This window comes from Phodopus roborovskii, unplaced genomic scaffold (genome assembly GCF_943737965.1).
Source record: "Phodopus roborovskii unplaced genomic scaffold, PHOROB, whole genome shotgun sequence".
Taxonomy (NCBI): Eukaryota; Metazoa; Chordata; class Mammalia; order Rodentia; family Cricetidae; genus Phodopus; species Phodopus roborovskii.
The window spans coordinates 48566433-48578693 of record NW_026126517.1 but is presented as its reverse complement, the minus strand read 5'-3'; the positions used below and the strand labels follow the sequence as shown (position 1 = coordinate 48578693).

Here is a 12261-nt window from a genome sequence, read left to right as displayed (position 1 = left end):
AGCCCTGACCAAAGGGAAATTTTCCACCTGTGACAGACAAGAGAGCAAACCAGAGGCTAGGAACTTGAGATGCAACAGAGATGGACCAGTGATGGGGGATACAGGTAAGTGTACCACTCCAGCCAACTGCAGCCACAAGAGGATCCAGGCCTGAAGCTATTAAGAACTGGACTCTGGCGGCTTTGAGGGATCCTGGAGAGGGTATCCAGGCTAGTTGGCTCCTGGGTTTTGATGCCAGCACAATCCGTGGAGATTTCTGAGCTATAGAGGGTCTAGTTTTTAAGATGCTAAGTTTGTAGCAGCTTGTGCAAAAAAAAAAAAAAAAAGCATACCCCTGGGGAATTCAGTTTATTCTTTTTTGTCTCCCAACCAGTTACTTCTTGGAAGAGTATCTGTGTTAAGATATCTTCACTAGTAACAGTTAATTAACAATGATAATATGATCAAGTTATTTAATCAACACTGTCATCAGGTACGGCTGGTAGGAAAAGATTCCTGCTCTCTTCTTGGGAGAACAAAACTGCAATAGGTGGTGAAAACGGATTTCAACTATCATTGATCAGTGTATAAGAAATTAGGGAATGGAGGGATGGCTCTGTAGTTAAGAGCACTGGCTGCTCTTCCAGAGGACCTGGGTTTGATCCCTAAACAGTGGCTCACAACCACCTGTAACTCCACTCCAGGTGAACCAATGCTCTCTTCTGGCCTCCAATGACACCCTCATGCATATGTGCACACACACAGACACACACACACACTTTAAAAACTCCATGGGACTGACCTAGGCCATCTGCATGTGTGACAGTTTTATACTCGGTGTGTTTGTAAGGCTAGCAGTGAGATTAGGACCTGTCCCTGGCACTTAGATGGCTTTTGGGAACCTGTTCTCCATGCTGGATTGGTTATCTTGCCCAGCCTTGATGAAAGGGGAGGAGCTAGGTCACCCCTCAGCTTCATGCGCCATGCTTTGTGCAAGCCCATGGGAGGCCTGCCCCTTTCTGAATGGAGACGGGGGAGTGAGTGGAAGGGGAGGGTGTAGATGGTAAGGAGGGCTGAGAGGAGAGGGGGAGGGACACTGTGGTTGGTATGTAAAATAGACGAAAAATGTTATTTAAATGAAAGTAGTACAACCAAAAAAAACTGGTTCTGTAGATCAGGCTGGCCTTGATCTCAGAGATTTGCCTGTCTCTGTCTCTTGAGTGACGGGATTAAAGGCATGTGCCACCACCACCCCGAATTCAAAACAGTACCTTTTTTTCCCCTTTGGAGACAGGGTTATTTACTGGAGCGAGGTCAATGTATCAGTGGCTACACCACTCAAGATGACAGCTCTTCCCCAGCAATTAGTAACTATCAAGAGTCTCCCCGGGAACCACCTTGTGAGCCAGGGCCCGAATCCAGTTCCCAGCACCCACTTCTGGCAGCTCACAGCTGTCTAGCTTTAGTTCCAGGGGATCTGATGCTGCCTTCTGGTCTCTGAGGTCACCTGCTCTCAGGTGTTATATACAGAGATGCATAAATAAAAACAAAGAAAGATGCATGAAAAGCCTAAGATGCGCAAATATATGCAAAGATTATGAACTGGGTTATTGGTACTAGTATATACCAATACTGAGATCAATGAGCCCAAAGAAGCAATGGAAAAAGTAGAAATAAGGTGAGTGTCCCAGGAAATACAAACACTGAGGACTTTCAGTGATCAGGGAGAAATGGTGGAAGCCTCATAAAAGTTTCAAAGGTTTTTAGTGAGCAAAGAAAGTATTAATGAAGGCTGACAGGGGGCATATGGGTGAGAGCATTCAAGGGCCCAGGCTTCAGCCTGAGGTCTGTTTCTATTGGGTCTAAAGGAAGGTGGGGCTGGTTACTAAGGGATGTAGTTTGGATGGCTCCCTATTCATTAATAGATTAGGTCAAATATTCACTTTTCCCACTGTGGTGTCCCATTCCATAATGCACCTGACTTTAGTCATATGCACACCCAATATGCACAGGCATGGAAAGTAAATAGGGCAGCCTTCCCAAAGTTTACTAGATGATATAGTTTAGCCTTACTTCATATGCACCCCAAAACCAGTTCAAGCTGGACCAGCCCTTCTAATCTTCATATTTCGGTATGTTGGATATCTGACTGGACACTGACTACCAGGAACAAGGAAGCTTACACTTTTGTTCAGAGAAGAGAGAATGTGCAGCCCAATGCAGGTGAGACTCCAAATGGGTCCTGAAGTTGCTAGGCATGTTGCTTGGAGAGGGTTGTGTACCCTCAGTACATGTAGGTGAAGGAACTAGACTTCGGAATTCACTATTATTGGGGAGTCTGTATAATCCCAAATCAAACGAAGAGCCCTAAACTAAGCCACCTTGTATGCTTGCCTCCCTCGAAGTCAGAGGGCAGCTCTGTGCAGTGGAGACAGATGTCCATCACCTAGAATTAGTAACTGCAGGAGGTGTTCACACACATGTCAAGTCTATCTTGAGAACCTGAAGAAGCCCCTCAAAAAACTGAAGACGTATCCATGTAAAATGAGCCACAGCTTTGTCTTTAAAATTAGAATAGAACTTTATTTGTGGAATTGAGATTTTGAAAATGATTTTATAGTTTATGCAATAAATTTTGTTACATTAATCTGGATATACATTTACCATAAGAAAAAAATTTAAAAACAATGTCAAATAGCTTATCATCAAAACCAATTGTGATTAACTTGATGTTTTTAAGGAATAACTTGGGCGTTATAAATAAAAAAAAAAAGAAAACAAATACCATTTGGGCTTGCATTTGTAATGCAATTTTGTGTTTCATTTGTTGGGGGGAGAGAAGAATTAGAGAAATTGAAGAGGCTAAAATACTTTCCTAGAAAAGTACAAAGCCTTTGTTGCATGAAATTGGCTTCACAACTCCCCAGCAGTCGAATGTCACTGAGACATTTTCATGCAGACTGGCATGAGGGGCTGTAGTGTTCTATCCAGGTTCTCTCCAGACCATTGGTCCACGCCTGGTGAGTGGGGGTGGGCCTGGACTTCCTAATACCAGGTTCTAGTGAAGTCAGTGGACCATCCCAAGGGCTATCAGCTGATGAAAAGAAAGCCCATGTTTTCTAGGCTCTGCTGTTGATGGCTTCTCCAAGGTGGGACGGAACAGCCATGCACAAGTCTATCTCACAAGACAGTTTCACCCTTATTTCCATATAATGGGGACATTCCAGATAACACACTGGCCCATATTAGTGTTACTTTGCTACTGTAGAGAAAGTGAATTCTGATGCTAAGATCCATACAGGAGTACATATATATGCCAGCACGCATTTGGGGTCAGCCATATCCTTTCATCCTCACCTACTCTAAATCACTTTCTTTGCAGGTGAACATACTCACTGGGAGGAGAGGCAGCTTGGGTACCCGACTCAGACTCTGGTGCATGGCAGGAAAGAATTTCTTTAAGCAGAACTGCCTGATCTTTTGGTACTCCAGAACTTACCATAACCTCAAAAGACAAAAGGGTGGCCATAGCTATTCACACCTGACAGATGAAGAAACTGGACCCTTGCGGTGCAGGTTTACACAGATGGCTGATGATAAAAATCAAGACTGCACAGGTGGCTATGCCTGGCTGACTCAGTCAAGACACTTGGGAAGCATGCACTGGCCTGGGGGTTACCTCTCCTTGACCCACGTGATGACGTGCCCTACGGAAAAGTGTTTTTGCTACTGTCAATGAAATCCCTAGCATGGGCTGACAGGCACTTGTCTTGTTACAGACAAGCTAAAACCAATGGTCTCAGGTACTTCTGACAGCTCCCATGGGGCATTTATATGCACCCCAGAAAGTTAACACACGAGTACATTAATTTATACATACCACATTGAAAAGCAGGCTTAGTTTTTTCAAACATGCATAATGAGCATTTTCTGTATAATCACACTGTCATGAGGATGAATAAAAGGAGTCAGCACATACGCTCTATGCAGGTGGACTGGGACCTCGCCTCCCTTTCCTCCTGCCTTAGACTGCTCATCCCCACTTTCTGCTGCTTATGAAGTCATCTACATCTCTAGGTTCCTCGTGGATGAAGATGGAGCTGGCAATTTTATATCAGGCCCTGTCTACGTGTGCTGATTCATGCATGGGATCTCTTCCTATACTTCAATGTGGTTTTGGTGGGATTCCATCTGTAGCATTTGCCTCAAGGGGTTTTTGACTTTTAATAAAACATAATTTTCATAGTAAACAGTTTTTTAGAAAGCATAAGAAACCTGGTAACAAATTTATACAAATTATGCATTGAACTACTCTTTGGTTATTTTAAACAAATTCTTTTATACTAATGTGATACTAAAAATATAAAAATGCAACTACAGAAATTCGCTTAATCTGTAAACATAATGAACTCCGTAAACACGTATGAACTACGTGACTGCAAGCGTGAAGAGTGGCTGGTAAGGGCAAGTCATACATGTAACTCGATTCTTCACGGCATGCGGAGAAACACTGTTTTGTGGAGATTGTTTAGTGTTTGAAGGAATTCTAAAACACACTAACATAATAACTGTAGCCTGTGACTGAGGCTTGAAGGTACAAAGGCAAAAGGGAGGCCTAACACTTTCTACACATTGCAAATAAAAGCTTGCTCCTCCACTGTCTTCTGAATGGCTTGTAGACTCAAGCTGCATGCTAACAAACGTGAAATACATACTGAGTGAAGAGTAAATTTTTTTTTTGTTTTTTTGTTTTTTGTTTTTTGTTTTTTGTATTTTTTTTTTGCAAGTGACTCAAGTGACTAAAAACATAGGTGACACATCTTCCAAAGTTGTTCCAAAGATCTAGGCAATAAGGTACACTAGGCAAGTTCTACAGAATAAGTAGCGACAAGTAGTACTAAGTATGTCGCAGTGACTCAATATTAAAGACTTTTTGTCCAAATTTCATCTCAAAAGAGTGTCAAATTTTCCCCACCAGATACTCATTACAGATATTTCACAGTTGGAATCTCAGTAGTTTCAGAAAGATGTGCTCAGCAAGATGAGATATGGTCAGAACTCAGGCATACAGGACTTAAGTGCCCTGTTGCCTGAACTCCAACGACAGGACAAAGTTAACTGGACAAATGAACACTTGAGTATGGTGGTGGCTGAAACCATAGATGAACTATTCTCTGATCTCTTGGGGAAGAGCTAGTGGCTATCTTTTAGAAGTACTCTGGAAAATGTTAAAATGCAATTTTGCTTTTGCTTAAAAACTATGGTGGTTAAGACACCACAGCTTGTTCCTTGTAATCTAATCAACCCCATCAAAGCCCTGGGTGTTTTCAATTGCCATCTGAAGTTTATCCCAGAGCTCGTCAAACGATTCATAGGGTGGCAGGTCCAGGCGATTAAAACTGAAAGGATAGAGAGAATGTGATTAACTGACAGCGATGCGGCACACGTCACCATGGTAACTGCAATACTGTTGCCACTAGTCAGGAATATGTTCCATCAATGCTATCAGAGGTCACAATGGGCAGGGAGGTTCCTTATGCAGTCTTGTCTTCACCCCCTCCCCCGTAAGTGGGTTCCTTAGCTGTTAGCCTCCAAGATGGAATATTCTATCACTTTTTGGGATGGGCCATCACCCATGGAATGTAGGCAATATACATGGTCTACAATTAGTTGGGCTTGACAGTCCTTAGCTACCTGGATTTTGAGCTCAAGCAGCATGGATTTCTGTTTCTGTTTGTCTCTTCCTCTCCCTAGGGCTGGCACACACTCATCCCCCAAGGGCATAGGAAGGGCTGCTCCTAGGCTAGCAGGAAGGGGAACTCTGCTCCATCAAGGGTGAAGCAGCTACTCACCAGGTATGCGCTCTTGGCAGCTTGTCAGGGGTGCCCCACTGCTCAACTGTGAAGGACTGTGGTCCATTGGAGCCTATGGGGAAAAAGAGTTTCCGTGGTTTAGTTTACTTTACCCACAAGACCCTAGACATTGCAAAACACACTTTTTTCTACATGTAGAACTTGCACACACAGAAGCCTAGCCTGTGCATGGACTCACCCGCAAGTAGTAAAACCAGCTGCCTGTTATTTCATCTGTAGTGTCACACCCTTCTGCCCCACTGTGGCACACCTGGCCCATTGCTAGCTCTGACCTAGCTGCATCTGCAATTAGGATTTTCCTTACAGGTACAGAGAGGACGCCAGGCTCTGCTTTGATTCCCATTGAAAACTCTGTTTTCCTTTTCCTGATTATATAATGTCACTGTAAAGCTTGAAAATAACTGAATAAAACAGAACCAAAGAACATAAAAGTCATTCATGTCCTAGCTCCTAAGGTGGTTAATTTGGGGATGGCATTTTGTGTGGTTTCTTCTGTTTATTGTTTTCCGGTGTTGAACTTAGACCTCATACACACCACGAAGTCACTTGGCTACTCAGCCACAGTCTGTCTTAGAGTTTTTTTTAAAAATTCTAAATTATATTTATTCATTATTATTTTCTGTGTGCACCTGAGTGTACACATGCTATGGTTCATGAGTGGAGGTTAGAGAACAATTTGTGGGAGTTCTCTCTCTCCACTTTGTGGGTTCTAGGGCTTGAACTCAGGTCATTTAGCTTGCTGGCCAGTGCCTGAACTCCTGAGCCATGTCAGTGGTTGAGCCTGGCCTTAAACATCTGTCAATTCTCCTGCATCAGATTCCCATGTACTGGGATTACGAGTGTGAGGGTGCATACCTGACTCAGGAGTCTGAGTGTGTACACAGTGTGCACACTCCTTTAGAGCCATGGTTCTCAACTTCCTAAAGCTGAAACCCTTTAACACACTTCCTCATGTCATGGTGACTCCAAACCACAAAATTATTTTGTCACTACTTCATGTTATGAGTCGTAATGTGAACATCAGATATTTAGGATCTCTGACATGTGACCCCCAAGGGTGTTGAGACCTACAGGTTGAGAACTGCTGGGAGATGTCCACGTGATCCGGTTACATGGTCTATAACTTCTCATTATGGACATTTCAGAAACTGCTTTTCCTTTTCTCAGTTTCCACATAGCTCTCTCCAATCCTCAGCACCCAATCACCAGATAAACGAGGGTCCCACCTGATCTGTGACTTCCATTCTTCTCACACCTCATAATCACCCCCAAGTGGGCATGCACAGCTGCCAGAGGCAGTGAGTGTATGTAATATTCTCCGCACTACGTGTTCTTAGAGGCATAAGTGCATTTCGCCTACCACGCTCAGCTTCACAGCTACACGTTTCTGTACCAGGGCTGGAGATGACTCAGTTGAAAAGAGCCCAAATCACTCCTTCGGGGGACCCAGGTTAGGCTCCCAGCACCCTGGGTGGCTTATAACCTCCCGAACTCCAGCTCCGGGGGATCTGGTAACCTCTTCTAGCTATATTAAAGGGTCCCGGCATTAGGAAAATTGAAAACGCCTGCCCTCAAAGGCACAATGTTTCTGGAACCACGGAGAAAATAGGGCTTAATGCTCAAAAATGGGCATTCCCAGTTTCTCCTTCATTATCTGATACAAGGTAGAAATACACCTTAGACTTCTGTGGTATATCAAACGTTCACTTAAAAGTCTTAATTCTTTTTGTGTGCATGCATGCATGTGTCTGCTGGGGGCCAAGTTCAGGTGCTGCTCCCTCAGGCACCATCCATTTCTTTTATTCTGGGTCATGGGATGTTAGCCACTTGTAGCTTGCCGAGTAGTCTAGGCTGGCCTGCCAGCAAACTCCCGTGACCCACCTACTCCTGCCTCCCCAGGACTGGGATTACAAGTGTGTGTCTCTATACCCAACTTTTAACATTAATTCTGGGATCGTCTCAAGTGCTTGCCAGGTATGCACTTTACCAAACAAGTTGCTTTTCAAAACCTCAAGTTAATTTTTAAAAATTAAGTGAAAGCATCGTGAAAATGGTAGAGGCCTGAAGACATATCAGCCATGAAACCGACAGTCAATGTCTGCATTTCTGAGATCTATGCTTACCATAGAGCTCAGCAAATCCATTCATAGGCACACGGGATGTGCCGGTAACAAACTGAAGCAAGCGTATTCTTTTTTCTGAATCCATCATTAAAACAGCCTGAAAAACAGAAAGATTTGTTGAGATTTGTTGAGAGAGGAGTACTAGAAATAACAGATTATCCTGGAGAAACCTATTAGAAGTTAGAGAGTTAATAATCACTAAAGTTTTGTTTTTGTTCTTAAAAACCCTATTTCTAAGACTTTTCTTTTGGGGCTAGAGAGATGGCCCAGTAGTTAAAAATGCTCACTGCTTTTGCAGAGGAGCAGGAATCAGTTTCCAGAACCCACATTATGGCTGATAACTGTAACTGATGCCCTCTTGTGGCTCTTGTAGGCACTGCATACATGTGATGCACATGCTAGCGCACACACTTTTAAAAACATCTTTAATTATTTCATTTATTGATATTATTGAATGGCACATGAGTAAGAGAACTTAAAGGAGCCACACTGCAGGATATCACAAGTTCTTGAAGGAATCCCCACGTTGGTGGAAAGCTAACGTGTCTATTTTAGCTCATTTACCAACTATTCTGAATGCTTTCCCTACTTACCTCTAAATATCTGGGGGGTGATCACACTCAAAGACAGAGCATACAAAATATAAGGTACATCTGCTCGGCTGGTGTGCTTTTCTGGGTTACCCCTGTGCCATAGCCCCGAAAGTTATTCTAGAGGTGGCATATTATAACCAAATCTACTACTGAAAAGTAAGTTTGAGATTACCTTCCAGAACCAATGGATGACCTGGTGGTTTACGCTGTAGCCATTTTTGTACTTTGTATGTTCCTTCCAGTCGCTGACATCCACATCTCCCAGACCACACATGAGAAGCTGCAGATAAAATATGCAGTCGGAACCTCGAGCAGAAAAACTGGGTGCAAAGCTGTTTTCTGTTCTTTTTTTCCCCCGAGACAGGGTGTCACAATGTACCTCTGGCTGTTCTAGAACTCATTATAAAGTTTGTCCCCCCTACCGGGATTAAAGGTGTGTACCACTATGCCTAGCCAAAACTCAAACATTCTAACCTAAAATATTTCTTTCTTCATCTTTTTATTCCATCTATTTATATATTCACTTAGTTATATGTGTGTGGTGGCATGTGTATGCATGTTGTGAGTGTAGAGTCAGGACAGCTGGTGGGAGCCGGTCTCCCTTTTAGGGCTCAAACTTGGACTGTCAAGGCTTGGCAGTAGATGCCTATCCCACTAGGCCATCTTGCTGGCTCTCCAGTCCTCTCTTTAAAGGCAGGGTCCCCTGTAGTTCCAGGTTAGCTCTGAACTCACAACGAAGCTGAGGACGACTCTGAACTACCGACATTGCTTGTGCCTCTCAAGGGCCATGTAATAGAGTATGCACCAAACTGATGGCGCCCAAGGCCTCAAGCATGCTACGTACCACTTTCCCTCTCCATAAACTCTACCGCTCCAGCGACTGAGCTGTACCCTCTCCTTCCTGCTTCCCTCTCCACTCCTCTGCCTTCTTTCTCACCCACCCTGCCAGGTGGCACTGAGGACTGAACTCAGAACCGAGTTCTTACCCCTGAACCACATTCATACACAGAAACATTTCTTACCTCTAGCTCATTTTCATCAAATATCTTGATGAGATCCTGTGGTATCAGTTCAAAGAATCCCTGGAAGGAAAAGAATGTGTCCCAAGCCGGTTAAAAGGCTCAGATCCTATGCTTGAGCATCTTGCAGCATGGGAATGCTCTCAAGTCTACAGGCACCACCACACGTTCATGAGCTCTGCACTGTGATCCCAATAGGGGAAAAGGAGGTCCTGGTGTGCTCTGTCTCTATTTCTCAAAGTGGCTACATTAAAATATTCCATTCCTTCTCAAGCCCCCCCCCCTCCCTCATCATCCCTTCTTCACAGCACTGAGAAGACTGAGGCAGAACAAAGTCCAATCCCCACCCTGCTGAACCCACCCTGGCAGTGTCCACTGCAGGGGAGGGGAAGATGCCTCTGCTGGCCTCATCAACCTCCTCCTAACTATCCTTCATCCACTGAAACCTATCCAATTCACATCCACCTTAAAAACACCTGTCTCTTCTTCCTTTCAAAGCAGAATACATACAGTATGCAAAGCCAAATCCAACTGCTCACACCCCAACTATTGCTCCAGCACACTGCCACCTGCACAGCTGTGGACACAGCCCAGGTCACCTGGGCAGCACTCCAGTAAACACTTCCTATTTCTATCCTCTTCAGTTTTGTCTGCTTCTAAAAATTTACAAGTGTGTGTGTGCACATGTCTCTGTAAATGCATGTGCACATGATTTTAAAAACATAGCATGGTGTGTGTGTGTCCTGTTTCTACCTTCCAAGATTGGTATATTGGTATTACAGGTGGGTTGCCACACCTACCAAACATTTACTAGGGTTCTGGAATCAGAACTCTGGCCTTACACTTGAAAGGCAAGTACTCTGATGGCTCGGCACCTCCCCAGCCTTCTCAGCGTTTGTTGCTCAGAGTGACTGTATTTTAACACTGACTATCTACTTTAGTAATATCTTGTTAATTTAAATATATGTTTAGGGTGCTGGAGTGGCAGTTCAGTGGTTAAGAGCATATACTGCTCTCGCAGAGGACCCGAATTTGGCTCCACAATGAGGCCCAGGACTTGAAAGTTATGGGCAGAAAAGTGCCTGTACCTCTTTAAAAGCAGCCATTTGCTTCTGGATTCGGTTCACAAAACGCCATTGTATTACAAGGCTAGAAGGAGAAAAAAAAAGTCAAAACATTTTTCCCCCCACACAAACCAAGAAACAATTTTAACACATGTTTATTCCAGTTAGGAACAGACAGACTAGCTGAAGAGAAGCAGGAAGGTCTGAGGGGCATTGTTTCTAAGAAAACTGAGAGTCTGGCCACGGGGGAACAAAGAAGTTAAGGAAAGTCTTTAAAATAAAAAACAAAACAAAGCACGGAACTGTTTCTAGGAAGATACTTAGAAATAAGTACTCACTAAATGTACTCCTTCTTGTTCTTATTGGTGACAACAATCTCCGATCCACCAGTTTTCAGTTCATGTTGATGTGTCTAAATCAAACATGGCATGTTTAGTGAGGAGAATGAAGAACTGTACATGAGTTATACCAGAAGCCTGGTGTTTTAAAAGAAAACTTAAATATTAGTTCTACTAAAATAAATACAGAATACAAAGCAACTAGAAATGCTGACTGAGAGACAGCTTCGCTACTAGAAAAGTAAATGTAAAAGCAGCACACAGGAGTGTCTCAGGCACGTACTGATGCCCACACTTAGGTGACAGCATTGGTTTTGTAAATGATGCACTATCTGAAAGTCTACATACAAACCTGTCCAAAAAGTTCTTCATCAATGATAAACCTGAGGTCCAGCTCTGTTGGGTCATTTTCAAGAATCCATCGCAGTGAACTGTAATATTCACTATCCTAGAAGGGAAATTACATTTTAATTAATTAATTAACGAAGTTTGCAGTGCCTGGAATTGAACTCTGGACCTTGTACATCCCAAGCAAGTGCTCTGCATCAGAACTGCACAGAAAAACTGCACTTAAAAAAAAAAAAAAAAAAAATCTGTATACACAAAGACACCTGAACGACCATAACGACCACATTGGTGGCACTGGGGAGATGGCAGTCAGTGAAGAGCTTGCTTCACAAACCTGAGGACCTGAGTTTGGATCCCTAGCACCATGTGAAAAGCTGGGCACAGGGCATCCACCTGAGATCCCAGCCCTAGGGAGTGGAGACAGGAGGATCCCAGGAGCTCAATGGTCAGCTGGCCTGACCAGGTCAGTGAACGAGAGGTTCTCAAAGAGTACGATGGAGAGAAATGGAAAAGACACTGACATCAGCCTCTGCCCTCCACAAGTACACACCACACACAAAGACACATACCACAAGTGTACACCATGCATACATACACACACATACCTACATACAGCATGTGAGTGTACACACACACACACACACACACACACACACACACACACACACACACACACACACACACACACACACAGAGGGTACACCAAGGATCTGGTTAATTGGGGAAAAGATGAAATTTTAACCTGTACATCTTTCCCATTCACACCTAAACATATTTCAAAGGGAGGGATGGAGCTAAGCTACACGAGTGAAAACACACCAGTCAGTAACATGGTGCCTACTTCTCTGTGTACAAGCAGTGGTTGTAGAGATTTTTTATTGTCTAATCATAAGGCTAAGTAAAACATTTTCCAAACAAATCTAA

The 12261-nt window shown here is 43.6% G+C and overlaps 1 protein-coding gene across 1 annotated transcript in view; it reads right to left on the bottom strand.

Annotated features, from left to right (window-relative positions):
• Window positions 1–2881: 2881 nt before the first annotated feature.
• Nedd4 (NEDD4 E3 ubiquitin protein ligase) overlaps window positions 2882–12261 on the bottom strand; it is a 111318-nt gene continuing 101938 nt past the window's right edge. The window contains exons 24-31 of the mRNA XM_051197406.1: window positions 11342–11437; window positions 10990–11063; window positions 10676–10736; window positions 9591–9650; window positions 8741–8848; window positions 7976–8072; window positions 5832–5904; window positions 2882–5378 (exon numbers count right to left, since the gene is read on the bottom strand). Coding sequence (XP_051053363.1) covers window positions 5276–5378; window positions 5832–5904; window positions 7976–8072; window positions 8741–8848; window positions 9591–9650; window positions 10676–10736; window positions 10990–11063; window positions 11342–11437 — 672 coding nt within the window. The 3' untranslated portion in view covers window positions 2882–5275. The remainder of the gene's footprint in view (window positions 5379–5831; window positions 5905–7975; window positions 8073–8740; window positions 8849–9590; window positions 9651–10675; window positions 10737–10989; window positions 11064–11341; window positions 11438–12261) is intronic.